At 49.9% G+C, this 24,975-nt stretch overlaps 1 protein-coding gene and 1 long non-coding RNA gene across 6 annotated transcripts in view; one reads left to right on the top strand and one right to left on the bottom strand.

The window, feature by feature from the left end:
* Positions 1 to 18,569, top strand: part of CACNA1H (calcium voltage-gated channel subunit alpha1 H) — a 257,889-nt gene extending 239,320 nt beyond the window's left edge. For 2 of the 4 annotated variants that reach the window (XM_042798776.1, XM_042798777.1), the window contains exons 30-36: positions 2,388 to 2,466; positions 4,604 to 4,725; positions 5,235 to 5,555; positions 7,282 to 7,434; positions 11,139 to 11,322; positions 14,353 to 14,531; positions 15,445 to 18,569. In XM_042798776.1, the coding sequence (XP_042654710.1) occupies positions 2,388 to 2,466; positions 4,604 to 4,725; positions 5,235 to 5,555; positions 7,282 to 7,434; positions 11,139 to 11,322; positions 14,353 to 14,531; positions 15,445 to 16,629 (2,223 nt within the window). In that variant the 3' untranslated portion in view covers positions 16,630 to 18,569. Of the gene's footprint in view, positions 1 to 2,387; positions 2,467 to 4,603; positions 4,726 to 5,234; positions 5,574 to 7,281; positions 7,435 to 11,138; positions 11,323 to 14,352; positions 14,532 to 15,444 lie in introns of all 4 variants that reach the window. The other 2 variants (XM_042798778.1, XM_042798779.1) reach the window with 2 other exon arrangements.
* LOC116963517 lies at positions 17,663 to 24,958 on the bottom strand. Of its 2 annotated transcripts, none has more exons than XR_006165867.1 (4): positions 24,845 to 24,958; positions 22,111 to 22,249; positions 20,262 to 20,371; positions 17,663 to 18,365 (listed from the first exon to the last, which is right to left on the bottom strand). It is a non-coding gene; the product is annotated as an uncharacterized LOC116963517 (long non-coding RNA). The 2 variants fall into 2 exon arrangements; XR_006165868.1 differs by having other exon boundaries at positions 22,093 to 22,249.
* Between the last annotated feature and the right edge of the window lie 17 nt (positions 24,959 to 24,975).

Raw genomic sequence — 24,975 nt, forward strand, 5'->3', positions numbered from 1 at the left:
GGAGAACAACCTGCTGCTTAGCTGACACTCCAGAGCAGCTCTGGGTGTCTAGATACAGGTTGGGATGGAGATTAACAGTAAAGGTCATGCCACCACCCATCCCAGAATCTTTGACTTGCTGCTGTCTCCCACATCTCTCTTTCACGTAGCCACATTTCCACATCAGTCAGATGTTCAGTCACTTCCCAAGAGCTCCTGTGCATCAGCTGAGCTTTGGAACTGTCCCTGTGTCTGATCTCAGCCAAGGGCAAGTGCAGCCTTAGACACCAACAAACACCACATTAGCAAGCATGCTTCTGTCAGCATTTTTAGAATATGCCTATGGCTGAGGTGTCTTGAGCCTATACAGCAAAGCCATGAGTGAGAACTGGTCTTTGAAGGACTAGTTATGAGACACTTGGTTCAGTAATGTAATTAGTCATGATCTTAAATACAGAATGTTTTACAAATGCACATTAGATAGTAGGCAGATTGTTTACGAGCAAATGTCAGCTCATAACATGCTTTGGATGTTGAGAGATAGATAATAGTTTTGACTGATAACCTGGTAATAACTTTGATGTTAGTCTAAATTCTTTGGAATTTCATCAATGCCAGAAGTTTGAAGGCTGATTTATTAGGCATTAAAATAGCAGTAAAATACTCAGCTTATAGTCAGGCTTCTTTGAAAAAATTCCAAGACCCTCTTCTACAGTGCTATAACATCAGGCTTTAATTTACACTCAGCTTAGAAAACTTGTTTATCACTTTTATTTTCTTTCTCTTTAATTATTTGCTCATTTGCCTTCCCGGCAGTGTGTGTGTGTGCATTTGTCTGTGTGCCTATTTTCCTGTGTTTTCTAATTTGCAGTCATTTTGCAGACTGCCTTCTGTCTTAAAAATCACCAGTGGTCCAGCAGACATGAGTTAGGAAACACAGTTCCAGAAGACAGTACATGCAGATAAAATAATCCAGACCAGCCATCCACATCACTATATTATCTCTATTATTCCCTGGAGTATGGTGATAATGTTAGTGGAATTGAAAGCTCTATGTGTAGTAGCCAGTTTATGCTTCACAGCAATTACAGACTCCACTGGGTGGTTTGGCTGTTCCCATTTCTTTAATCCAAAAGAACACCTGGTTCATAGGTGATAGCTGCGTTAATTTTATGATAACAGGTATTGTACTGATAACCTTTCTAATGAAATTAAGCAGCATGGTCAAAATACTCAGCAATATTGTGGCTGTGCTGCCCCAGAGAAGAAAGCTCTCCCAAACTGTAGAGTTCACTAGAAGATACCTTGGAGATCATGGATCCCTCAGCCCAACTACCTGAATCACCACCTAGTTCATTTGTATTTAGAGATAAAATTATGTCTAATTGGAGAACTCGATAGCTCTATCTCTGTTACAAGCTGATAGGCACAAGGTGTTTAAAAGTGGCAGGAGAGGTAAATGTGACCAGAGTTAGTTGCAGGCAAAATGCAGGTGGTTAGCTGGTCAGGTTACTCTGCCCTTCATGTTCTCTGTCTGAATCACCAAAAAATCTGCTCTTTGAGATGTTTTAAAGGATGAGACCCCATGTAGTGATTGATTCCAGTGTGGATAATTGTAATGCCATTGTTATTAAGAACCTTTGTGTTCCCTTTAGCATCATTGCCCTTCAATTGCCGTCCCCTTCAGCCACCTCGCAGTGCATGTTAATACCCGACAGTAGCACACCACGCAGTGTTTGAACTGCAAGATGCTTGCATTTATGTATTGGTATATGAAATAAGGCTTTTCTTTTGAAAGCTAAAATTCAGGTATTTGTTGTTGAGAAATATCTGTAAAGTGGCAAGGCTAGGAGAGCTTTACATCTTACTGGAGCGTATGTTCCTCTTCTGAAAGCCCTCCAGGCCAGGGAAACCTTTGAAAATCAGGCAAATCCTCTTGTGGCTTGAGACACATCTTGTTAGTGTCACTGTCTTGAAATACCGTGCTCAGAGTCTCAAACCTGCCAACAGAAGGGAAAGGCCCTTAAAACTCAAACCAGAGCACCAGTTCACTTAAACTACCACTGCACTGAAGTGCGGTGCTAAGTGCCACTGAGGCTACAGCTCCAGGTTGGCCAAATTACAGATGAAGGCGGCATCCCGGGTAAGTGGAAGGGCGATGGAGAGGCACCAGCCACAGAGACTGCTCTGCACGTGGGAGTATCTGCAACTTCCCACACACAGGAGACTTCTCTGGGTCTGTTAAACCAGAACCCTGAAAGGGGACTGAGCTGTTGGAATCCAGGGAGGATGAAGATTAGCCGCCTCTGGCCACCAGTCCCTCTTTTGCTTGTGTTTAAAATGTGATGGAGCAATTTAATTCGTAACCTCAACTTGCCTGACCCTTCTTCTGCTTTCTCCTTGTGTAGGTAGGGAACCTTGGCCTACTTTTTATGCTCCTGTTTTTTATCTATGCTGCCCTGGGAGTGGAATTGTTTGGCAAGCTAGGTGAGTAATGTGCCTGACACAATTTATTTCATCCGGTTGATGTTTATTTGGTATCCAGCTGTTTCCTTTCTTCTCTCTCTCATTCTCAGGCCTTCCTTAGCTTCATAGCTCATGGTCTGAAGATTAAAGTTTTCTCTTGATCTCAAGGTCACAGATGACACATGAGGATGTAATACAGAACCTAATGTGCACACACACACACATTTAGAGATTTGTCCAACACCACCCTTGGCTGTAGAGGAACTATTTACTGTTTAAATATAATTGTCCAGCATGGATATATTCACAAAGATGGAAGTTTGCTACTTAAGACAGAACATGAGTCTGCAAAGCTGGATGGTAGTCAGATTTGTGCTGGAGAGATGCCACTATAAACATGTCCCTCCTCAGAGCTTCCACCTCACTCCATTAGTTTTCTGCACATGGCTGACATTGCTCTTCCAGCTGCCCAAGTCTTGTCTGCCCATTGTTCTTCTCAGCACCCCCTTCCCCTTTCTACATAAATCAGGAAGCATCCACTGGTTCCTGACTGTCCAGCATCATTTACTCCTCCAGCTTGAGGATACTGCGTGGCTGATCATGAATGTGTCCACCACTAAAAAGAAAATCAGGTGGAGTCAGAGAGAAAACACTGTAGCCCTGCCTTGCCCAGCTTAGCCAGGCCAAGGCAGTCGCTCCCTTTAAACATGCTGTTGGAAGATGTGTCTGCTTTCTCAGTGTTTGCATCCCAATTAGGGCTTCAAGAGCATCAGAAGGGCCCTTCCTCCGCAGTGATTTTACGGCTGTCATTAATCCCCTTTATGAGTCCAGCCCTCTGCTTGGATTACAAATGCCTGAAAGCAGAATATTTCTTTCAACCAGAGACAAATTATTTTTCAGTCTTCAACAAATTCTGGGAAAATATTAGTTCTGCATCCACCCCAAATGAAATACCGTGGGGTTTATATTATATATCTAGACATATAGATACGTATTTCTTCAGCCACAAAGATGAAAAATGTCTTATTCACAGAGGCACCTTCTGCTGCGCTGAAACCTTTTTGTGTTTCCACGCACACACCTTTCTAGTGCCAGCCCCCAGGTAACCACAGCATGTGGTCAGGGACTGGGAAAGCCCTGATCTTGTCTGGGGCAAGCTGCAGGCAGTCAGCACACTGCTTCCTACCCTGATTTAACTGGGAGATACTTCCACTTCTTTTTCCCAATCACTGCTAGTCCATGACAGCCACAAGAACCATCAGCGCTTGTCCCCCCCCCCAAGACTGGTCATTTGTGGGTTGGTTTTTTTTTTTTTTTTTTTTTTTTTGGTTTTCCTCCCTATTTGCCTCTGAAATAAATACCTAACAGTAAAATGCCCTAGCAAGAGACATTGCTGCCTATCTTAATGAATATTTAATGAGCCTGTGTTTTATGGAAAGAGACGTATTTCATATGTTCAATTTACATTCATTAGTATATTAATTCTCAGGGGAAAAATGTCAGATGGTTCCACTTTATCTCAGTGAAATATCCCTCATGGTAGATGTACACTGTAAAAAATAAACAAGACAAGGACAGAATCGAGAGGATAACAGACAAATACTGCAAAGCAGTATTTATTGAGACAGCCCAGCAATTCTTGCTTGTTTCCGCTTCCTTTTAGATCTCTTTGTGTTGGCTCTGCCCGTTGGGGTAAAGTCAAAAGAATCACAGAAACATTGGTGGAAGAGGCCTCTGGGGGCCCCCACCCAGCCTCCCACTTGAAGCCCCATGAGTAGCTCAGAGCAGCTGTGGCTTTGTCCAGCTAAATCTCAAAAACTTCCAACAATAGAGCCTCCCCTACCTTTCTGGTGACCTGTCCCGGGGCTGTTGGGGCCTCCAGGTGAAACCAACTCTCCTGATGTCCAATGTGGACCTCCTAAGCCCCGGTGTGTTGCTGTCCAGCATATCATCTGCCTCCACTGAGAAGAGTTTGGCTACATGATCTCTGCAGCTGCCCTTCAGTAGTTGCAGGCCACCGTGAGATCAGCACCTCCCTGATGCCGTGTATCAGTGTGCCATATCTTAGGGTCTCACCGCCAGGTTTTTGGGGGGCTGCTCTGAATAAGCACTGGCAAACGTGGCTTCACTGACAGGCGTCTGCTTCTCTCTCCTGCAGACTGCAGTGAAGAAAATCCTTGCGAAGGTCTGAGCCGGCATGCAACTTTCACCAACTTTGGCATGGCCTTTCTCACCCTTTTCAGGGTGTCAACGGGGGACAACTGGAATGGTATCATGAAGGTGTGTGCAATCTCTGTCTGGGTACTTTATTCTCTCTGTAAATATACAGATACGGATTTCAAACAAATTTAGGCAACTCTTGTGTGCAAACAAAAAGGGTTTCCTTTTAAAACATCAAAATTAAATTTTCCCATTTAAAAGCCAAGTGTATCTTCAAGCCATAATTTGTCCTAAGTCTTACTCAACCTGAAACTTCATTCTTTTTAACATATATATATATATAATACTTCAGGAAAATCATCCCAGTTCTTGTGGCTGAGCAAAGTAACCATGTAGTCTGTGCCCTGTGACTTTGGGCTGTAGCACAATCTTCCTCTTCGTAGATGATATAATTCATGGTGTCCGTATTTTCTTCTGTCTATTTTAGTTGTACCTACAAGCCGTTGTGTCTGGGATATGTTATTCTATGTTTTTCAGTCCTCAGCAGGTTTTTTCTGATGTTCCTGTATTTGGAGCCCAAGCAGAGCCCCAGCCCCTATTAATCCTTCACCTCCCCCTCTCTGTTGCAGGACACCCTCCGGGAATGCACTCGGGAAGACAAACACTGCCTCAGTTACCTGCCTGTTATCTCTCCTGTCTACTTCGTCACCTTCGTCCTCATCGCACAGTTCGTCCTGGTCAACGTGGTGGTGGCAGTGCTGATGAAACACTTGGAGGAGAGCAACAAGGAGGCCAAGGAGGATGCTGAGATGGATGCTGAGATCGAGTTGGAGATGTCCAGAGGAGCAACCACCTCGGCCACCAGTGGGAGCAAGGGAGGTGCAGTGGCCCCGGCAAGCAGGGCACCCTTCAGAAGTCAGGAGACCACGAAGTCAGAGCCAGCGGTGCAGGTGAAGCACCAAGCCCCGGTAATAGTTCATGCAAAGCATCTGCTCTTCTTGTGCTCAGGGTAGGGAGGGGATGGTTCTCAACCAGCCACCGGTGTCTGATCATCGGGCAGTCAGCTCCTGAGTGACACAGAGCCAAAGAGGCGGGAGACAGGGCAGTGTGGGAGGAAGGCAGCTTTCCCGGGTCCTCCTATGGCAGAGATGTCACCACCACCTCCACATCCTGAGTCACCTCAGGAGAGCTCCCTGAGGTGGACAGCTGCTTGAAACGCGCTCTCCAGGGCTAACACTGGCCTAACTGGTGTTCTGGGGGTGGGTTGAAAGTCCATCTCTTGTCATTTCCAGTTCATTGTGAATTTTAAGTTCAGAACCATAGTAGCCACAGGTCCCTGTGTCCTGCTCTCCCAGCCTACTCATTGGTCCTTGTCATTTTAGCATGGGCAGCAGCACCAGGGAGCAATCTCATAAAACCCTGGGAATGCTGGCACTGTCAACCCCGACACATATAGCAAGGCATGACATAAATTCCCTTCACACAGACAGATATACTGCTCAGGTTCTTTTTAATCCCTCTTTGGGATTTCCAGAGGACCCTCAAGCAAATCAGTGTGCAGCTCAGGAGGGCATGTCTGGCACTGGTGTAAGATGAAGCTTCCTGCTGGCTCATGCTCTGCTTAGGGCATGGCTGACTTGCACCCTGGGAATTGTCAGAGCCCCTCAGCAAGAAGCTGGAGGTTGCTGGGTTGATTTTCCAGACACTGCTCTCTGATTTCTATTAGTCCTCTAGAAAAATAGGGCAATCAGAACTCAGGGAGGGAAGAAGGGGCACGAGATAATTGTCTCGTCCCATGTCAGCAGCCTATGATTAAGAGTGAATACAAAATTGCTTTGTCACCGTGATCACAAATAAATCTACCGCAAAATCAATGGGGGATTTGAGATTAAATTACATTAATTTAGGTTTTTGTAAAATCTATCAGACTTTATGAAGCCAAGTAAAAAGAAATTTAGTTACGCAGTGATAGAGAATTTGATACTTGAATGTAGTTTCTAATAGACATTTCTGCAGTAAAATGTGCCATAAACACCCAAGTTGCTTTTCTCATTGGGGGAAGAGCAGGCACATCCTTTCACATGGGCTGTGATTGCAACCTGAGTTCATTCTCACTGAGTTTTCCTCATCTTCCAATACCTCCAGAGCCCATCAGGAACCATGCAGAGCCTCCTCTTAGTCCTAGAAAACCCATAGTAAGAGGTGATGCTCTGATCCCAGCGTGAGCTGGCCATAGGTTTCCCCCTGTGGATGAGGTTGCTTGAATGCAGGTGAGGATTTGCAAGCCAGGGCTTCCCCTCCCCTGTGGGGCAGCGAGGTAGAGGCACCACAGTGGGGCTGGATAGGGGCGATGCCCTCACCCCCACCTCACACACCCAGGCTGTTCTGGGCAGGCACGGATGGCCGGCAGCTCAGTCCTGCACTCGCAGCTAGCTGCACTGAAGAGCTTAAATACATAGAACTCCATCTGACTAATCCTGCCACCCTGGAAGGTGTTGCAAGATGCTCTGTGTTTTCTCGCCACTTGTGCCAGTTTTTGCAATCCCCGTTTCCTTTTCTCTTCCTTCCTGCTCTGGATGAATGGAGCAAGCAGGAAATACCACGGGGCAAACATGTTCGAGCGTTAGGACCCAGCCTTGCTCTGCTTCTGATGCTTTTTATCTCCCTAATTTGAAGGAGGCGCTGAGCTGTGAAAATGTGTCTTTAACCATCCCAGACTCAGACGCGCTGGAGGGGGCAGAGACTCCCATCATGGAAATCCCATCCTTCTGCTCTGTTTCCCACCATGTCCTGACACCCTCCCACAAAACCCCAGGCCACGAGGCTGAGGTGAATGATGCCGTGCCGTTGCTTCTGCGTTGTGGCATTGTGCTTTGGTGCTGTGCAGCTAGCGGTGGTGTCTGAATTGTCCTAAACTTGTCTCTTCACAGCTGCAGCAGTCGTTTGCATCCTCTGTCCTTTGTACTGCCTTTGCGTGTGCAGGAGCTGGGCAAAGAACTTGTCCCAGCTGACTCTGCCAGCAACTGTATGCGGGACACAAATGAAATACTCTTTTTAGCCAGAAAACATCTCGCATTTAGTGTGTGGTGTGATGTGATGTGTGAGCAGCCTGTCTTCAAACAATGTATTGAGAGCTGGAGGCAGGCAGTGTCCTTTGTGGAGGAAACACAGACCAGTTTGGTTTTCTTACTATACCTGTTTATGATACAGTGTTGAGGAAAAGATCAGCACATTAGGCTTTCAGCGAGCACCAGAGCTGTGGATTCAGGAGATATCACCCAGCAGACCAGAAGGGCTGTAGCCGCCTCTCAATTCCACCACAAATCAGTGCCCAGGTCACATCACGTAAGGATTTTGCACAGTTTACCCTGCTGCAGCACGGTGCCCTCCCCGGGGTGAACAAGCTCCAGATGAGGAGGAGAACATGCGAGCCACGGTCAGTGATGAAGATGCACATGCTGCGATGGGGGGCACATTTGCCGTCATCAGAGAACTTGCAGTGGCCACCCAGAATTAGTCTGCTTTAGGCTTGGGCCATTTTCCCCTTCGTTACCTGACCTCTGTCACGACTATCAAAGCATCTTCTAGTGGCAAGTATCTCACAGCATCTCCAAGCAAATTCTGGGTTCAGGTTAAGCTCTTGATGACCGAGTGGTTTTCCCTGTGCAAGATGAGTGACGCGAAGGTATAATCCGCAAGGGAGTCCATAGCTCTGCAGGATGTCCGTTAGCTGGGCCACCTGGAAGCTGCAGAGGCTCAGAGGGAGATCGTGGGGAAGGCATCTTTCAGGGACAGGAAAATTTTTGAGACTTCGTAAATGCAACTGCAAGGGGTCTTGGGTTTCTGCTGGGAGAGCTGAGAGCTTTTTACCTCTACAGAGACCAACAGCACGACCCTGGATGCCACCGGAGTTGGTCTGTGCAGGGGCACCAGCGTTGACAGGCAGAGGCAGGGAGTTACCTCCTGCCCTTGTTCTGCCTCTGCCTTCCCCACCGCCGAGGCTGCGGGAAATGGCTAAGCTCCCTCGCAGTGCTGGAGGCACAGGCCTTTGGAGAGGGATCAGGAGGAGCCCTTCCTCTGGGAATTTTGCCCACAGCTTGTTTGCAGGCTCTTGGCTCCAGGCCTTTGAGAAGTTACAGTGATCCCTCTCCCAGAGCATCCTGCCAGTCACCTTTGCTTACAGAGTATCTTCTGGCCGTTTAATCACCCAGAAAGGGTCATGTCCTGTGGAGGTATTTGCAGGATTATTTCTTCTCGAGCTCCCTCTGCACCAGAGCAAAATCAGAGCTCAAACAGACTATTGATTTCCAGACACAAGAGGAAGGAGTTGTGCTTATTGATTAAAGATGCTTAACTGAGCCTCTGAGCTGCATCACCAAGACTGTCTACGGTCAATTTACTGTCTTTCTACTTGGCCTGAGAGGGGTCCCACAGCGAGTAGGCTCCCACCCTGCACATCGCTGTCAGATGCCTGGGATGCTCGCAAGCCCTCAGGGTACCTACAGGCAGGGTTCACCATACACAGTCTCAGCCGCACTGGTCCAGATTGGGCTTTCCTGGGTTTTGAAGGAGCCACATTGATTTCCAAGGCATGGGATCAGGCTCCTGAGGCATCAGGTGTTTCCCACCAAAGAGGAGGAGCAGCAGTGCCAGTGGTGGTATGTCTCCAAACCTTTGTAGCTGTCGAGAGCAGTTCACCAGGTGTGAGCTAACAAGCTTCCTGTCCATGTTTCATATTTCAAGTATTTATTACAGTGGCTTTGAAGCCATTTGAAATTTGCCCGCGTCCCTAAGACAATTGGTTCTCAATAGCTGAAACTTTCAAAATTGCAGTTCTTATTGTCAAGAAGGGATTTCTGTTTATTTGTCCCAGCTGGACACAACCAATACAAGATCCTGTAAAGACAAACTGTGGTTTACTAGACAGATACTATGATCTTTCTGTTAGACTACCGAGAAAGTGGAGCAAAACCTTTTGTTCTCTGTGTGGCATTTGGGTGTTAACAATCGCCCGCCTGCCTTCAGCTCAGGTGTTGTGATGCTGATAGCTTATTAGCTGTAATGGCAAGAGGCCAACTGGCACAGCCACGCTGCTGATGCATTAATATATCAGACGAGAGACCTGGGTTGCACCCGGAGGGCTGCTGGGCAAGGCAGCAGTCAGCACTGGATGCCAACTACCTGTAAATAACTGCTGCTGATCCCCCCATCTTTCCAGCCAAGCTCAACACTGTAAAGGCATCGAGTAATTTGTCTCAGGATGTGTCTCTTTAGGGATCTGAGGAAATAAATTTGTTATCCAGAAATGTATGGAAAAAACAGATTTAACCAGATCCTTGGTGACCTCCAAACTATCCAGAGAGGGATCTCAGGCCCAGATTTTGCTAGCAGAGAGGGAAAACAGCCTGGCAGAGCAAAGCAAAATACATTTAATTTAAGACATGCAGCTGGGAAAATGTTTTCAATCAGTCATTGGGAGGCTGACATTAAAGGAAAACCAGAGCAATCAGTTGTACTTTAGATAACGTGGTAAATTGTGAGGGGAATGTGTTTAGGACCAAAACCTCAGGGCCAGGAGCCAGGTTGCAGATCCTGTTCCAAGGGTTCCCGCTGCCCCAGCATTTGGCCAAGTCGTGGCACCACCTCCCACAGCTGCTCCGTCAGCACCACAGGGACATCGTTTGAGTCCCTAAAGCTTCCTAAGGCCCCAGGATAAATTTGCTGTAAAGTGCCTGAAGTGAAGAGGACGTCAGAGAAGCAGTGAGGGGGTCAGGTTTAAGGTTTGTGACATGTTCTGTCCAAGCACTTCCAACCATTTTCCATTTGACAGCAAAGGCAAATGCAGAGAAATCCCTTTTCTGCCCCAGAACAGGCTCCACACCCACGTACGTGCTGCTATGATGTCTCCTCCTTCCTCTGCCTCCTGCCACGTGGCTGTCTTCTTCTGGGGTCAGCGGTGCCAGAAATGCTCCGTGTTGTAGGAGAGAGTCCCCGGGGTCTGCAGTGGTGTTGATGTCTACGTTTAAATGTCTGCCTGTATGTGTGTTTTGGGGAGATACTAATACATGAATTTCGAGAAACCCCTCGGTCAACGTGGCTGAGGTCTGGCCAATTTTGCCCATCTGTCCCAGAGTAGCTTTGAGGAGAAGGGCATCACCACCCAGGCTGGACTGAAAGCATCCCTGGGAAAAATCAGAGCAGAACCACATGAGAAATGCTGGCATCCTCATGTGTTTAGAGGGTGGGCCCTATTTTCCTGGACGTTACGTTTTCTCTCTGGTGTCCACGAGTCAGGTTAATGGTGGGTCACTGATGCCTCGTTTTACTCCAGCCGCAACTTGAGCTCTTTACCCAGCTAGCACGGTGTAGCTTCGGTATCCCGTTGCAGTCACCGGGGTTCCAGGCTCTCTGTAAGATGCCAAGAGGAACAAGTGCACAAGGTTTTAAAACAAAAAGCAGACGAGAAGGAGATTGCTGTAAATTCACCACCAAGGTACTGAATGACCCCGTCTCCCTGTCTCCTTGCTTTGCAGGGTGGCGCAGCCTCTCTGAGGCCACAGGACTCTCAAAACCTGCTGACGGTCCGCAAGATCTCCGTCTCCCGCATGCACTCCTTGCCCAACGACAGCTACATGTTCCGGCCAGTGATGCCAGCGAAAGCCCCTTTCCCCCTCCACGAGGTGGAGATGGAAACGTATCCCTGCAAATCCCAAAGAGGTACTGCTCACGGAGTTTTCCCTTCTTCCTCCTAGGAGAAACCAGGGGGTAGCAGGTACACGTGGTGGTTAGATGGGGAGTAAGCAACCTGGGCTGAGCCAGGGCTCGCTTCCCTCAATTTGATGCCATCAGCAGGACTGCAGTTTCCCACACGCTGCACAATTTTGTGTTTTCATCACATGCCTGCATTTTTCTCAGGAGATGGCTGGTGGCTTAGGTGTGACTGGGGAGAAGTGGGGCTCCCAAGCAACATCGGAGGCGTAGAGGACAGGCTGGTAGCTGAGGGTACGAGCTGCACATTTCTTCTGATCAGCCCTGACATCATGACTACAAATCAATAAAATCAACGTGAATAAAAGCCAGAGTTGGAATTACTTCCTGACAGAGCTCCTTTACAGCTCTCGTTTCAGGCAGTCTTCAGTCTCAGAGCAGTATCTTTTTATCATGGTACATTGAGTTCAGCAATGCAGGGGTTTCTTTGGGAGCATAAAGATTAGAAACCACTCTCCAGTGCCTACCTAGCCTGGTCTTATAATGAATCTTGTGGAGAGACCCCGCAGTCAGGGAATCAGGAGCTACACAGAGCCTTTGAGTATACATTTACCCAACTGCTTCCAAATACATTTGCCCTAAAATGCCTTTCTCTGTTGTGTGAGTTGGTTTGAAGGGGAAATCAATAAGAAAGAAAATATCTGCCTCCCTAAAAGTACATGTGCTTCTTGAGTGGCTCCCAAGAACTTCCCATCCTGGTTTCCTTTGATGCAACGTTGTTTGAAATGCAAGAACTGCTTGGACAGATGACTAGTGGGTTTGCAAACCCTGGTGGGGCTGGCAGGATCTGCTCTGATTTCCTTGGGTGAAGTAACTCTATATTTGTTCAAACTCTCTGGATACCAGTTAATGTTCTCTGCTCAGTATTTATTATTATTTCACCTGCACATTCTTTGCTGAGCAAAAACAGAGGTTGAGTTTCATGGCTGGACTACTGGGGATGGTTTTCATCTCTGTAGTGGGTATAAATCAGGATTTATACCAGTATAAAAAGGCTGTGATGTTGGCAGGGGTGGGTAGAACTGACCAAGAATTTTCTCATGTTTCTCAAATGTCTCTCCAAGAGCACTTGAGTGATGGATATGACAGGGGCTTACTTTTTACCTGATCTGGTAGATGCATCCAAGCAGCATCACCCAGAGCTGTGCTGCTTCTGAGCTGACCAAACTCTGATTTAAGTCACAATCCCATGAGTTACGTGCAAGTGGAACTGAGCACGTAGAGACTCACATTAGCATTTGTGCTTTCATGGGCTTCTCAATGTCAGTTAAGGATGTCTGGTCTTCTCCCAATACTTTGGTGAATACTCAGTGAAAATATTATGTGATTACAAGATCTTATGTTATTTTGGTCTTAGATGCAGTTTTCTGACTTGGCATAAAAACAAGAGAAAGATATACAAATCCAGAGATATTCAGCGTTCCTGAGTATGCAGTTTAGAGGGGTTTTTGGTTCCTATATGAGAGCTAGGTGGAAAGTTTCCAACAGAAGGAAATTCCAACTAAGGACAGGGAGGAGAGCCTAAGGTTTTGATTTTATGACCATGTTTGTGACAGATTTTATGACAAAGTTTTTCTGCATCATAAAAAGCATTTCATAAAGCCTGGATTAGCACATGAACAACACAGACTTGGTCAGAAACTCTGGCTGTAGGAGAACCCAAGAAAGAACTAGGGAGAAGTGGGGTAGGGTGGGAGGTGGGATGCTTGCTGCTCTGCTCTTTCTGTGGTGTTCTGGAGAAAAGCCCCAAAAGAAAAATGATTAAACAGTAACTTTTCTTTCCTCCCAACAACAAATCTCTTTCTGAAATGCAACTGCAATCTGTCTGGATGGCTTTTGTCGTAGGTTCAAGTTCCCTGACCTCTGGGCGAGATCTCTTGAAGTGATGGATAGCTGTGTTTTTAACATGGAGCAGCAATGTAGAAACAGACGTTGGGTTTCAAACTAATGAGGACAATAAATCCTGCAGCCAAAAAAATAAAAAGGCAAAAGATCTATCAAACAACATAGAACTGCAGTAAAGCAGCACCACAAAGGGACTGGGGAGGAGGGATTGCCTTTAGGCTCAGCCAGGGGACTGGGAGCCTTCAGCAAGAAAGCGATTCCTGCTTGATACATGAGCTCAGGGACTGTCAAAGCACTCGAAACGGTCTCCATGCTGCTGATCCGACCATGTTCAGCCCAGGTCTGTCTCGTGGACAGATGATGGTGGTGGTGTTCGGGCTGTAAGGAATGGGAAAACTGCCCTGTGCATGCCAGCGGTGTCTTCTCCCGGAGAAGGCGGTGGCCGGGTGCCCGCGGGCTGTACGAGGCTGTTGGTGGGACCTGTAAGTCGAGCTCTGAGGCTCCACGTTACAAAGCTGCCAGCATCCCTGACAGCACTGCAAAGACAACCCGGGTGTCCTGACTCAGAGGATCCGGCACGGCCACCAGACTTCGCTGATCCACGTTCTCCAAACAGGCAACATCCTTTTACAAACCCACGCAAAGCAATGCTACCAGGAAAGCGGCAATGGCAGGGGTTCAAATGCAACCCCACCTCCAGCCCTTCATTTGCTGCCATGGGGTCCCGGTGGCTGCCATCCACCCTGGGTGTCACAGCAGCTGCAAGAGAAGATTCCTGTTACCTGAAACAGAAAATGGAGGCTGTGAGCATAAAGTCTGTAACAGGCGATATCTCAGAGCGGGCAGAGCCATGTGCAATGCTGCTGAATTGCAGAGACTTCATCTCCAACCGCCCTGCCGTCCCTGATGAGATGTAGCCTGGTATTCAAAGCAGGAGACAGGACAAGGGACACCCGGGATTTTAATCCTGGCACTGCCCAAGGCTGAGGCTTGGGATTTCAGCCAGACTAGACAGGCTTTTCCTTTCCCCTCCTGCGTTTACCCCCATCCTGGAGTCTGTGGGCACCAGTTCTGCCTCAAACCTTCCCATCTCCCACAGCAGTGGTGGTGGTGACCACTCTCTCTGTTCCCCAGGGTCCATCACCTCCATCCGCTCCCAGCCCGTGGGAACGTGTTCCTCTCTGAGAGTCCCAGCGGAGTCCCTTCAGCTGGCAGGCCGGACTCCCAGCCACGAAGGCTGCCACCGCTGGAAGATCCTCCCCCCCCACATCACACCTCGATCTCCTACTCTGAACAAGCTGCTGTGCAGACAGGTGAGAGGCCAAGAGCCTGGTCCTTCCCTTCTTTTCCAGTCCTGTCTTCGGTTTCTTTTCTTGGAGCTGAGATTAGAATTCCCCTTTTTAGAACAAAACATTTGTGTGGGTGATTCTCCCCCTCCGCTCTCGTGAGACCCCCCCCTGCAGTGCTGGGGCCAGCTCGGGGGCCCCCAACAGCAGAAGGACACGGAGCTGCTCGAGCGGGGCCAGAGGAGGCCACGGAGATGCTGGGGGGGCTGGAGCAGCTCCCCTGGGGGGCCGGGCTGAGAGAGTTGGGGGGGTTCAGCCTGGAGAAGAGAAGGCTCCGGGGAGCCCTTCGAGCGGCCTCCCAGGGCTTAAAGGGGGGGCAGGAGAGGTGGGGAGGGACTCTGGGTCAGGGGGTGGGGATGGGACGAGGGGTGACGGTTTTAAACTGAAAGAGGGCAGATTTAGATGAGATCTAAGGCAGAAATTGTTCCCTGTGGGGGGGGTGAGGCGCTGGCCCAGGGTGCCCTGAGCAGCTGTGGCTGCCCCCTCCCTGGAAGGGTTCAAGGCCAGGTTGGACGGGGCTGGGAGCCCCCTGGGCTGGGGGAAGGGGGCCCTGCCCGGGGCAGGGGGTTTGAGATTAGATGATCTTTAAGGTCCCTTCCAACCTAAACCATCCTGTGATTCTATGACAAATTTCTAGTCTTTCTTCCATAGGGATGCTACAGTTTAGCTGGAGGATTACACGTAAGCTCTGGGTCTGCTTGTTAGCTAAACTGCACCCTCTTGTAAAGAGAAGGTTGGCATGATGGGACAGGGATGGGGTGGTGCGGGGTGCATTACACCCACCAACCACGCTGCCACGTGCCATGTTTCATCACTGGAAGTGCCACCAGTGTGGCAGATCCCCAGGCTCTCGCCCCACCTCTCTCTCCTCACCTTCCAGGAGGCCATTCGAACGGACTCCGCGGACGGGCAGGCTCCGGACCGCAAGGACAGCCTGCAAACAGAGCCTGGAGAGACACAACCATCAGCAACACCACCCCAGAGCACCTTCACCCCCAGCCCACTCCATCCCTCGGCTGCCTCCCTCCCGGGGACCCCCCCGCGCTCCCCCCCATCCTCCCCGCATCGTCACCCCAACACGCTCACGCGGAAGCACAGCTGCAGCCAGCACGGTGTCCCCAGCCGGACGCCCAGCCCCGGTGGCAGCCCTCCCAGCCCCGAGGGCTGCCTCTTCGAGTCCTCCGACCTGGCTGACGAGGAGGTTCGTCACATCAACAGCTCGGCCAAAGACTGGGGAGGGGAGCACTCGGACACCGGGAGCCGCTCGACTTCGCCCTTCATCTCCCCGGCCCCGTCTCCAGTTCCCCTCAAGAACTGCAGCACAACCAGCCTCTCCAGGGGCAGCAGCAAGGAGAAGGACTTGAAGAAGTTTTACAGCATCGACACGAAGGGCTTCCTCAACAAGCCCAGCTGGGCTGACGACCAAAGGCGGCACTCCATCGAGATCTGCCCCTCCATCAGCGACGGGGACTGTAGCTTTGAGGACCCTGTCGGGGAAAAGCACCGGTCCTCTGCCCACATCCAGGCGGAGTCCGAGTACATCCACGGAGCCCGGAGGAAGAAGAAGATGAGCCCGCCCTGCATTTCTATAGATCCTCCCATGGAGGATGACGGCGGGGCGGCCTCGCGCACCAAACCCTCCGAGAACAGCATGCTGCGGCGAAGGACCCCGTCCTGCGAGTTCCCGGCTTACAGAGAGTCCCTGGAGCTCGCGGAGAGCCAGCCCGGGGAGCCGGCCCCCAAAGCGGAGCGCCGGGGCCAGCCCCCCTGCCGCGGGGAGCACCTGACCATCCCCAACTTCTCCTTCGAGCAGTTGGACGGCGGCTCCTTGAGCAGCCTCTCGGATCTCCTCCTGGACAGCGGTCAGGCCACGCCGGCCTGCGGGGACGCCCGGGGGGACCCCGGCGCCGCCGCCGAACTGAAAAAGCCGGATCACTTAAAAACTCAGCGGAGCAACGCCGAGAAAAGCAAAGAGCTCCTGGGCATCGCCAAGAGCCCCCTCCGGAAGCAGGACTTGGTTCCTGTGACTCTCGCAACAGAGGAAGACATAGACGACCCAGTATAGCTCACTGGGAGGGGGGAGCGGGGGGGTCTCAAGGGCTTGACACCAATGTGGGTTTCCAAACCGAAGGGACTGAGCGGCCACAGGTCCGCGAGTGGCTGCTCTTGGGTTTTTGGTTTTTTTTTTTTTTTTTTTCTCCTTTCTCGCAGTCACTTGTTCTTAAGCGCTGTGGAGGTTTGCAAAAAAAAAAAAACAAAAAAACAAAAAAACAAAAAAACACCCACACACACCAGGAAAAAAAAAAAAAAAAAAAGACCACAACAACAACAAACAAAAACAAATAGAGAAAAAATTAAAAAAAGAAACCAAACAAACGGCTGGACGAAACGGTGATGGGTTTCGGGGTGGGGGGAGTGGATTTGCAAAGCGGTTTGGGGGTTTCTTTTCTATAGGGAAGGTGGAGTCGATGCAGGGGGTCGCTTCGTTCCTCCCACCCCCCTCCGTGGCCTCAATCACATTGATTCGGGCTCGTGGCGGTTGGAATTTGGGGGATTCTCTTTGGGTTTTGTTGGTTTTGGTTTTTTAAAGATGCTCAACTTTTAACAAGGCACCTTTTAGAGATGTCACATTACGCGGGAGTGCCCAGGAGATGGGAGCTGTACATTGTCTGTATATCAGCAGCTATATAAATAGAAATAATGTATTTGTGAGATACAAAACAAGGAAAAAAGACAAAAAAAAAATACCCACAAAAACTCTCTCTTCATAATGCACATATTTTTATAGAGAAACAATACTGTTTTTTGCATTACATGTGACTCTGCAACTGGGTGGTGTTTCCTTGGATTTTACGTGGAACTAATTATTACGGCCATTCGTTTTCCAACTGTTTCTCTTTCTTCACTTTCAGTTTTTCCTCTCCTTCCCTCCATCATCATCCCACCAGCTTCTTTTCACAGCTGATGCTTTAGACGTCTCTCTCATTTTTCTTTTGTACTTTAGAGGTTGCCCTAACTACAGAAAAAAAAAAAAAAAACAAAACCAAATCACTACTGAATTGTAGCCAGTGCAATAATAAGTTATTCATTCTTGTCTGTACAACTGTCCTGTTGCTTTTTTTTTTTTTTTTTTTTCTTAACTGAAATTCAGGTTAAATGTCGCAATAATCTGAACTAACGTGCACAAACACAGTTTCTTGTGTTACAAAGAAAAAAAAAAAAAAAGACGATAAAAAGGAAAAAGTTAAATTTACAGAGAGATAAAAAAAAAAAAAAAACAAAACAAATAAATAGTAAATTATTTAAGAAATGTATTTTGTTTACTGCAGTTCAAAGTAAATTATTGATACAGTATGTAAAGGTATAAAGAGCTGTCTTAGGTGATGTTCTTTGTGAGCATTTAAGCTAAGGATTTGTCCTCCTCGTAGCAGAATGCCTTCGAAACCCCGGTGGCAGCCGTAACCGTCCCCTTTGCACTCTTTCTGTCGGTCTTCCCCCCGCACCCCCTGCACCCACACGAGGACACGTTCGCCTCCCACGGCCCCCCCGGCACCGGCTCCGACTGAGAAGCCTCTAGAGGAATTCAGGTCACCTGCTAACACCACTTTTTTGGGTTGTTTTTTTTCTTTTTTTTTTTTTTTTTTCAGTTTTGGGGGTTGTTTTTTTTTTTTTTTTTTTTTTAGCCTCCAGTCCCTGCCCCCTCTCCCCACCCCCCCCTCTCACCGCGCGACAGCTTCGCCATGGAAAAGCTGATGTGAAATAAGAGCAGCAACGAGCCCGTCGCGAGGACGCGCCGTCAGCCTGAGCGCCGGGCGGCGGCAAAAAGACATACAGGGGAAAAAAAAAAAAAAAAAAAAAAAAATTAATTAAAACAATCGTTTTTGTTTGGTTCGTTCCATGCCGCCTCATATTTATGCATTCACATATATCTTCTGTTATTTATGCATTCATTACTCAAAAGGAAATGTATCTTGTTTCACATGTATTAAACTGTATAAACTGGAAGCGTGGCCTGACTCTGTGCCGGGTCTCCATCCCGCTCCCAGAGCTCGGCAGCCCCCCAACCCTCTGGCGCTTGGAGCCCCCACCTCCCGCTCCCCCACCGCGCCCGTGAGCCTCCGTATGTCGAGCGGCTTCGTGCCGGCTGCCTCCGAGCACCTGCGCCGCCGTAATTAAGAGTCATTTAGGATTACTGTAAATAATGATTCCGTCTCAGTGGGATAGCGAGGAATTCCAGAAAAGCGCCATAAAACTAATTATTAATAGCGCTTTGGGGACGCCGGGAAACTCCTCTCGTTGCAGTTTAAGCAGCAGACTGGAAAGGAGGGAGGCGAATTCCCCAGCGCTGGGCTGAATCCTGCCTGGAGGCGCGTGGGACGCCGGGGCGCATCCCTCGGCAGAGGGGGAGGCTGCCTGGGGTGGGACCGCTGTCATAATTCAGCTTTGCTGGGAAAGGCAGCGTGTGAGTGTGTCCCCCCTCCCTCCGCCCAAATCCCCCCTCTGGGGGCCCCAGAGCTGGAGGAAAAGCGGCTGGTGGCTGCTGCTGGTAACTCCCTGCGTGGTGACGGAGAGGGGGCTCCCCTTGGAAAGGCCTGAGGCCACGGCAGCGTGGCGGGGACGAGGCCGGAGGTTTGTCCCACGCGGGCCACGGGCCAGCACCGCGCCTGCGCCAAGCGGCTGAATACTGGGGGGCACCCAGAGCCAGGTCCCAAAGCCTTCGCCCTGCAGCGGGAACTGCAGCTTGGAGCGCGTTAAATGAGGCTCCGGCAGGCTAAAAAGCAGCCAAGAGGCTACTTATTTTATGCTAGCAGAAACGTAAAGGCAGTAAAAGAGGCGCTTCCTCTGCCTGTCGCCCAGCCAGGACCAGGATCAGGATGGGACGGGATGGGACAGGCATCTCCCGCGCCGCTGCGGCCAGAGCCCAGCGCGGCTGCAGTGGGAGACACAGGAGAAACCCGTGGGCATCACCCAAAATACACAGCACGTGCTGGGGGTGGGTTTGACGTTACCAACCATCTCCTTTGTAAAGAGGTTAATTTGTTAAAACCAACACGTTTCATGGAGTAGGAGCTTTGAGCAAGCAGCCACCAGGGAAAGGTGTTTATTACAGCGTTGGGAATAAACCCTGGTGAAGCCTCAGCAAGAGGAGCCCTGGCCCGGCACAGCCCCGCGATGCCACAGGCAATCGTAGGAATTATTTATCCACTGAATTATTTAAGACCAGACAGTGACCACCAATTGCTCCCCGATGTCTCTTTTGGGGACGGTCACCTGGACTTTCAGGGACCAAACCCCCCCCCCCGAGCTCCTGGCGCTGGGTCCTCAGGCCAAACCCGGCCCTGATCAACGGCACAGAGAAACAGTTTAACAGCGCCCGGTGTTGATTTTCCTGCTGATCGAAATCCCTGTGATGTTAAGCAATTTCCACCGGGCTGTCGGCAAGGGTTGCGCTGCTTAAGATCGGAAGCGAAAAGCACCGGATAAATGCAAGTCATTATTATTTAATTGGATCGATTGCTAGTTTGCATTTTTAATGATAATTCAGTCGCGTCCATTTGTCAGCCAGACGCTGCCCTCACCGTTCTCCCTTTCAGCAAAACCACAGCTGGCAGGGATGACAGAGCGTCGGGCTGGGCTTGCCCGGAGCAGCTTTGGCAGCCTTTGAGGAGTGGGGATCAAACGAGGATTAAAACCCACCATGTTGAGGAAGGGGCTGAGGAAACCATCACAAAGTGACTTGAAGAGCCTTCAGGTGGTCTCTGTTTCAAGGTTAAATCTCAGATGCCATCGATCTGAAATTCATCAGGCTGGGGAGTAAAAAAAAGCATTTAAAGAAAAAAAAAAAAAAAAAAAAAACAACGAACCAACCAACTCCGAATCCATCCCCACTGCAATTAGATACAACCTTTAATCTGTCAGTGTTGTGAGATCATACAAGTTACATGAATACTAATAAGGATTTGATATTTGTACAGGCTTTCTTAGGATGAATAATTAAATTGACTTTATCCATTAAGCCTTCCCTCTTAAGCTTTCAATACGTGGCTGTGTTTTAATGGCTGGGGCCATCTCGCCTTCTACACGACGGGGCTCAGTCAGACATTTCAGTGCAGCCTGCCAGAGCCGCAGCACCAGCAGCACGGGCCGAGGGGCTGAAATCTCCGCGTCTGTTTTGGGGCTTTTTAAGCAGCAAAACACGCCTGGCTGCTGCGACCCTGCCAGGGCCCTCAAGCTCACGCCGGGTGGGCGCTCGATCCTCTGCCAGAAAAACGGTGTTACCGTAGGCAGCCCCGCTTCTCCCCCGGTGGGGCTGTAGCCCTCTCAGTGGGGCTGCTGGGGGCTGAGGGCCGTGCGGCGGCACAGACGTACGCCCCGGTTCGACGGCGGTGAGCGCAGCGAATGCCTCCAGGAGGGTTTCACACCCAGCTCGGGCCTGTGACCAGGCTGGGCTGCTCCTCGGGCCGGGACCCTTCACTCGTGTTCACTCACTTGTAGGTCAGGGTTGGGGTTTTGTTTTGTTTTGTTTTGTTTTTTTTTTTCCAGCTGCGGCCACTGGGCTACCCAGCGAAAAAAAAAAAAAAAAAAAACATTCATGGCGAAAGACTAAACGCCAGCAACCCTCATTATGTCACACCACGGGAAAGAAACCAGAATATTTGATTGAAATCCCCTGGAAGGGCTTATTTTTGATTCCTTCTTGCCCCTCTCAGAGACATGAGCTGCCGAAGGCCTGTGGCAACGTTTCCAGGGTTTGCGTGAGCAGAGAGTGGCTTTCCCACCCGAGTCGTCCCCTGAAAACGCAGCGACCCTCGGGGCGGGCGGCCAGCGAGCAGGAGGGATTTCACATCCTCTCTTCCCCTCCCCAGAGCCCCGTTATTGCTTATTCCTTTTGCCCTTATCAAATCCAATGGCACCACTGGGAATCAGCTTCTCCGGGCCTCTTCACCCTCTCCCCCCTTCCTGCCTGCATGTTCATGTACTCTAACTGGCTCAGACTAAGTCACTAATTAATTTTCCTCATTAACACCAAAAAAAAAAAAAAAAAAAAAAAATCTCACAAATGGTAACAAGTTCCTATACAAATTAATTCTTCATAGAAGACTGGACATTTCACAGCTTGTTGGCAGCGATACCTCCCGTACCCAGTGGTGCTCTGCCTGGCGCAGGGCTGGTGGCCACACGGGCACAGGGGTGTCAGAGTTGGACCCCAACCTGCTAAATTACCCAGCGTAACGAGGGGGAGCAGAATACTGAATACTGAAATGTCTGCTTTGGCTTTTTGGCCCGCTTTTCTGCTCTGGGGCAGGGTGTTGGCAAAACGTGCTTGGGCTGAGGACGGAGCGAGTCTCCCCGGGTTCACACCCTGCCCGGGTTACAAAGCGCGGTGTGTGTCCCCCATCCCAGCAAAGCCCCCTCCCCGCTGTCCCCGGGGGTGACAGGGACCCTCCCGGTGCAGCCGTAACCCCTCGGGCCTCATTTCCCAGCTGGTTTGTGGCGTTCAGACACGCAACGCAAAAGTTCGCCCCACCTGCCTTCACCCAGTTACCTTCCCACCAAAATAAATCGCCGGGTAGATGTATTCAGCAAGAATTACAGCAAGAATATCCTCCTCGGCTCTGCCGCTTGATGTTATGAGAATATCCTCCTTCCACACCGTTTGATTTGAGCAGCAGGTGGGAAGAGCCCTGAGAACAGAAGTAACGGGCTGTTAAGACAAAGGGCAGGGAAGCTCTCTGCAGCCTCCTCGCAGAGATAAAATGCAGGCAGGGATGAGTCAGGCTGGCAATGTTGTGCAAACAGTCTAAAAATAAAACAGGTTTATTGCAGATTAATGACACCATAAAAAGTATTTCACTGGCCATTTAGCAGGTGTTGATCGTAAATATTTGGGATTAAAAATAAACTTTTCTGCTGTGCCACTGTATTGTCATTTCTGTCTCGCCCACCTTCCCCGAGAGCCTGTTGGAAGCAGCAAATCAGCCCCGGGCTTGGTTTAATCGTACTTGAAAATGTAATGATGACAAAGTACCTGATTTCTGGGTATCTCCCCGCCGCACAGGACTTTGGAGCGTGCTCTCTCCCAGGCAGCAGCGAGCAGCAGCACCCAGACCTGCCACTCCCATCAAAGGCTCTACTACTGCTATTGCAATTACGCCGAAGGAGCCCAGAGACGGGGTGACGGGCAACAGGCATGGCCCGAGGTCCACACCACCGGCTCTGTCACTGCCTGACAGCGTGTCCCTGGATGAGGAGAGCCTCCACCAGCGTCCCCGCGCCCGAGGGCCAGCTCAGCCCTCACCCACCCGAGAGCAGAATCAACCCCAACGGAAACCTCCGAGGGCACGGCCGCGCTCCAGCCTGCCCGGGAGCGCATCGCTCGGCTCTGGGAGTCAGGTCAAGGTCCGTCGGCTTGATTCAGGAGCTCTCAGTGACAGAGCTCCAAGAAATCTGAATTTTTCCAACGTCTGGCTCTTTCTGGGAATGAAGGAAAACATCCATTTCCTTAGCTGTTCAACACGCCCCGCGCGAGGAAGGCAGGGCTAAAGGGACTAGGAGTCATCCTGCTGGAGCCGGCACCCGACGTGGGCACAGCATCTGCAAGAGGTGACAAGTCAGCGAGCAGCAGGCAAGTGCCCTTCCTCCCTGCAAGGCCCCAAACGCCCCAGGGAGGCTTCCCGCCAGTCCCTTCACATCTCACAGGATCAGGGCAAGGCTGAGAGAAGAGGTGAATGTTTTACGTGGCCAAGAGAAATAGCAACATCGTTAAATAACACCCACGGAATCGCCGCAATCCACGAGTTTTCATTATGCTCGGAAATCAAACTCTCTGATGGATCATTAATTAAGTTTTCCAGCAGGGTAAAAATGCTTCCTTGCTTGGGATTTTATTCTACTCACAAAGATTAAAAGTGCAGCTAATTAGAACAAGACTGGCATGCAAGGGAGGAAAGAAATAAAGGTCTCGTTATGACTGGGAGGGGACAGAGTCCTTCAACAAGCAGGTACAGATGACTCAGAGCTGCTGAATAGCCCTGCTGCCTTCTCTCTGCCATGGGGCAGGTCTCCCAGTGCTGATATTAACTCCTCCAGCAGTTGTATATCACTTGCCAGGCAAGAAAAACATCCTTAAATTGGCTCTTAGCTAGCTCTGAGGTAGCTGGTAGCCAAGTGTAGTGTTAATTAAACAGCCTTGCTAGCTGCATTGGACAGCTGGTCAAGAACTGCTTTATTTGCCCCCCTGATAATTTTCAGTTCAAATGAATTATTTTCTCTGAAGCATTTCTGAGGGGCAGGGGAGAAAGGCTAAAATTTCAGCCATTCCCTCCCACCCCTCCTGCTTTTCTTCCATTCTTCTCTCGGCCAAGTCTGTTTGCTGAATGTTAAAGAAAGAAACAAATTCAAATAAAATCTGAACAATCGAGTTGAAATAGCTATTGACAGAGAATACATCTAGAGGAAGATGGAAGGTATTTTTCAGCACGAAGTGTGACATTAGTCTACTTTCAGTCCAATATAAACCACCCTTTTCAACAGCAGAGGTGCCACCCCGGGGTGTCCCTTTGCCTTAAGAAAAGACACCTGCAGTGAGCCGTCTGCTGTGTGGCACTGCAGGGAGCCAAAGCAGCAAAGCCATCCCCACCAGATCTGCCAGGAGGGAGATAAAACGGAGCTAGTGGATGAGGACAAGGACCGAAGTGTTGTCCCAGCCCTGCGAGGTGCATCCCTGCTCAGCCCGAGCGTGAAAGGTCTCCGACTCGTCACAACCACAGCACGGGAAACCCAAATGTGCTGAGCTTCCTTCATTCTTCCCATCCTTCCCCAGAGGGTCTGGTGGCAAAAAAGCACCCCCCCTGGATCGCTCCCGAGGAGGGGAGCACGGTCTAGGATGCAGAAAGGAGGAGAAGGGATGAACCGCAGCAAATGGTGGCCAAGATGCCGAGCCCCGACGGGGCGGCCTCAGAAAATGCCAAGAAGCAGATTTCAGCTGTTTCAGCTCCACAGAGCCTCAGCGTACTGGTCTGCCTTGTTTACACCATAGAATTCACCCTTTCCTTTTAATTAAGGCTAATTAAACCAGCACAATCCCATTTCCACCCCTTCCCGCAATATGGGCGGCCACATGCAGACAACAGCACCACCAACACAAACGACCCTGCCGGCCTCCCCCTCTCCTCACAGCAGCCTGGCTAGCAAGGACTACCACAAAATGGCTAGCTCTGGACACCACAAAATGCACCATTTCCCACCGATCCCGAACGTCTTCCCTGCCTGGAAAATACCTCATGGCTCCGGGAAGGGGATGGAGCAGCTTCGGCCTGGCCGGCAGCAACATCTAGTGGCCACGTCCTCGGTGCTTGCTGCCAGGAGGAGGCCGCAGTGCCTTGGCTTGGCTTTAAAAAGGGCTTACTGG

The sequence above is a fragment of the Tyto alba genome, unplaced genomic scaffold (genome assembly GCF_018691265.1).
Source record: "Tyto alba isolate M040663 unplaced genomic scaffold, T.alba_DEE_v4.0 Super-Scaffold_28, whole genome shotgun sequence".
In the NCBI taxonomy this organism is placed as follows: Eukaryota; Metazoa; Chordata; class Aves; order Strigiformes; family Tytonidae; genus Tyto; species Tyto alba.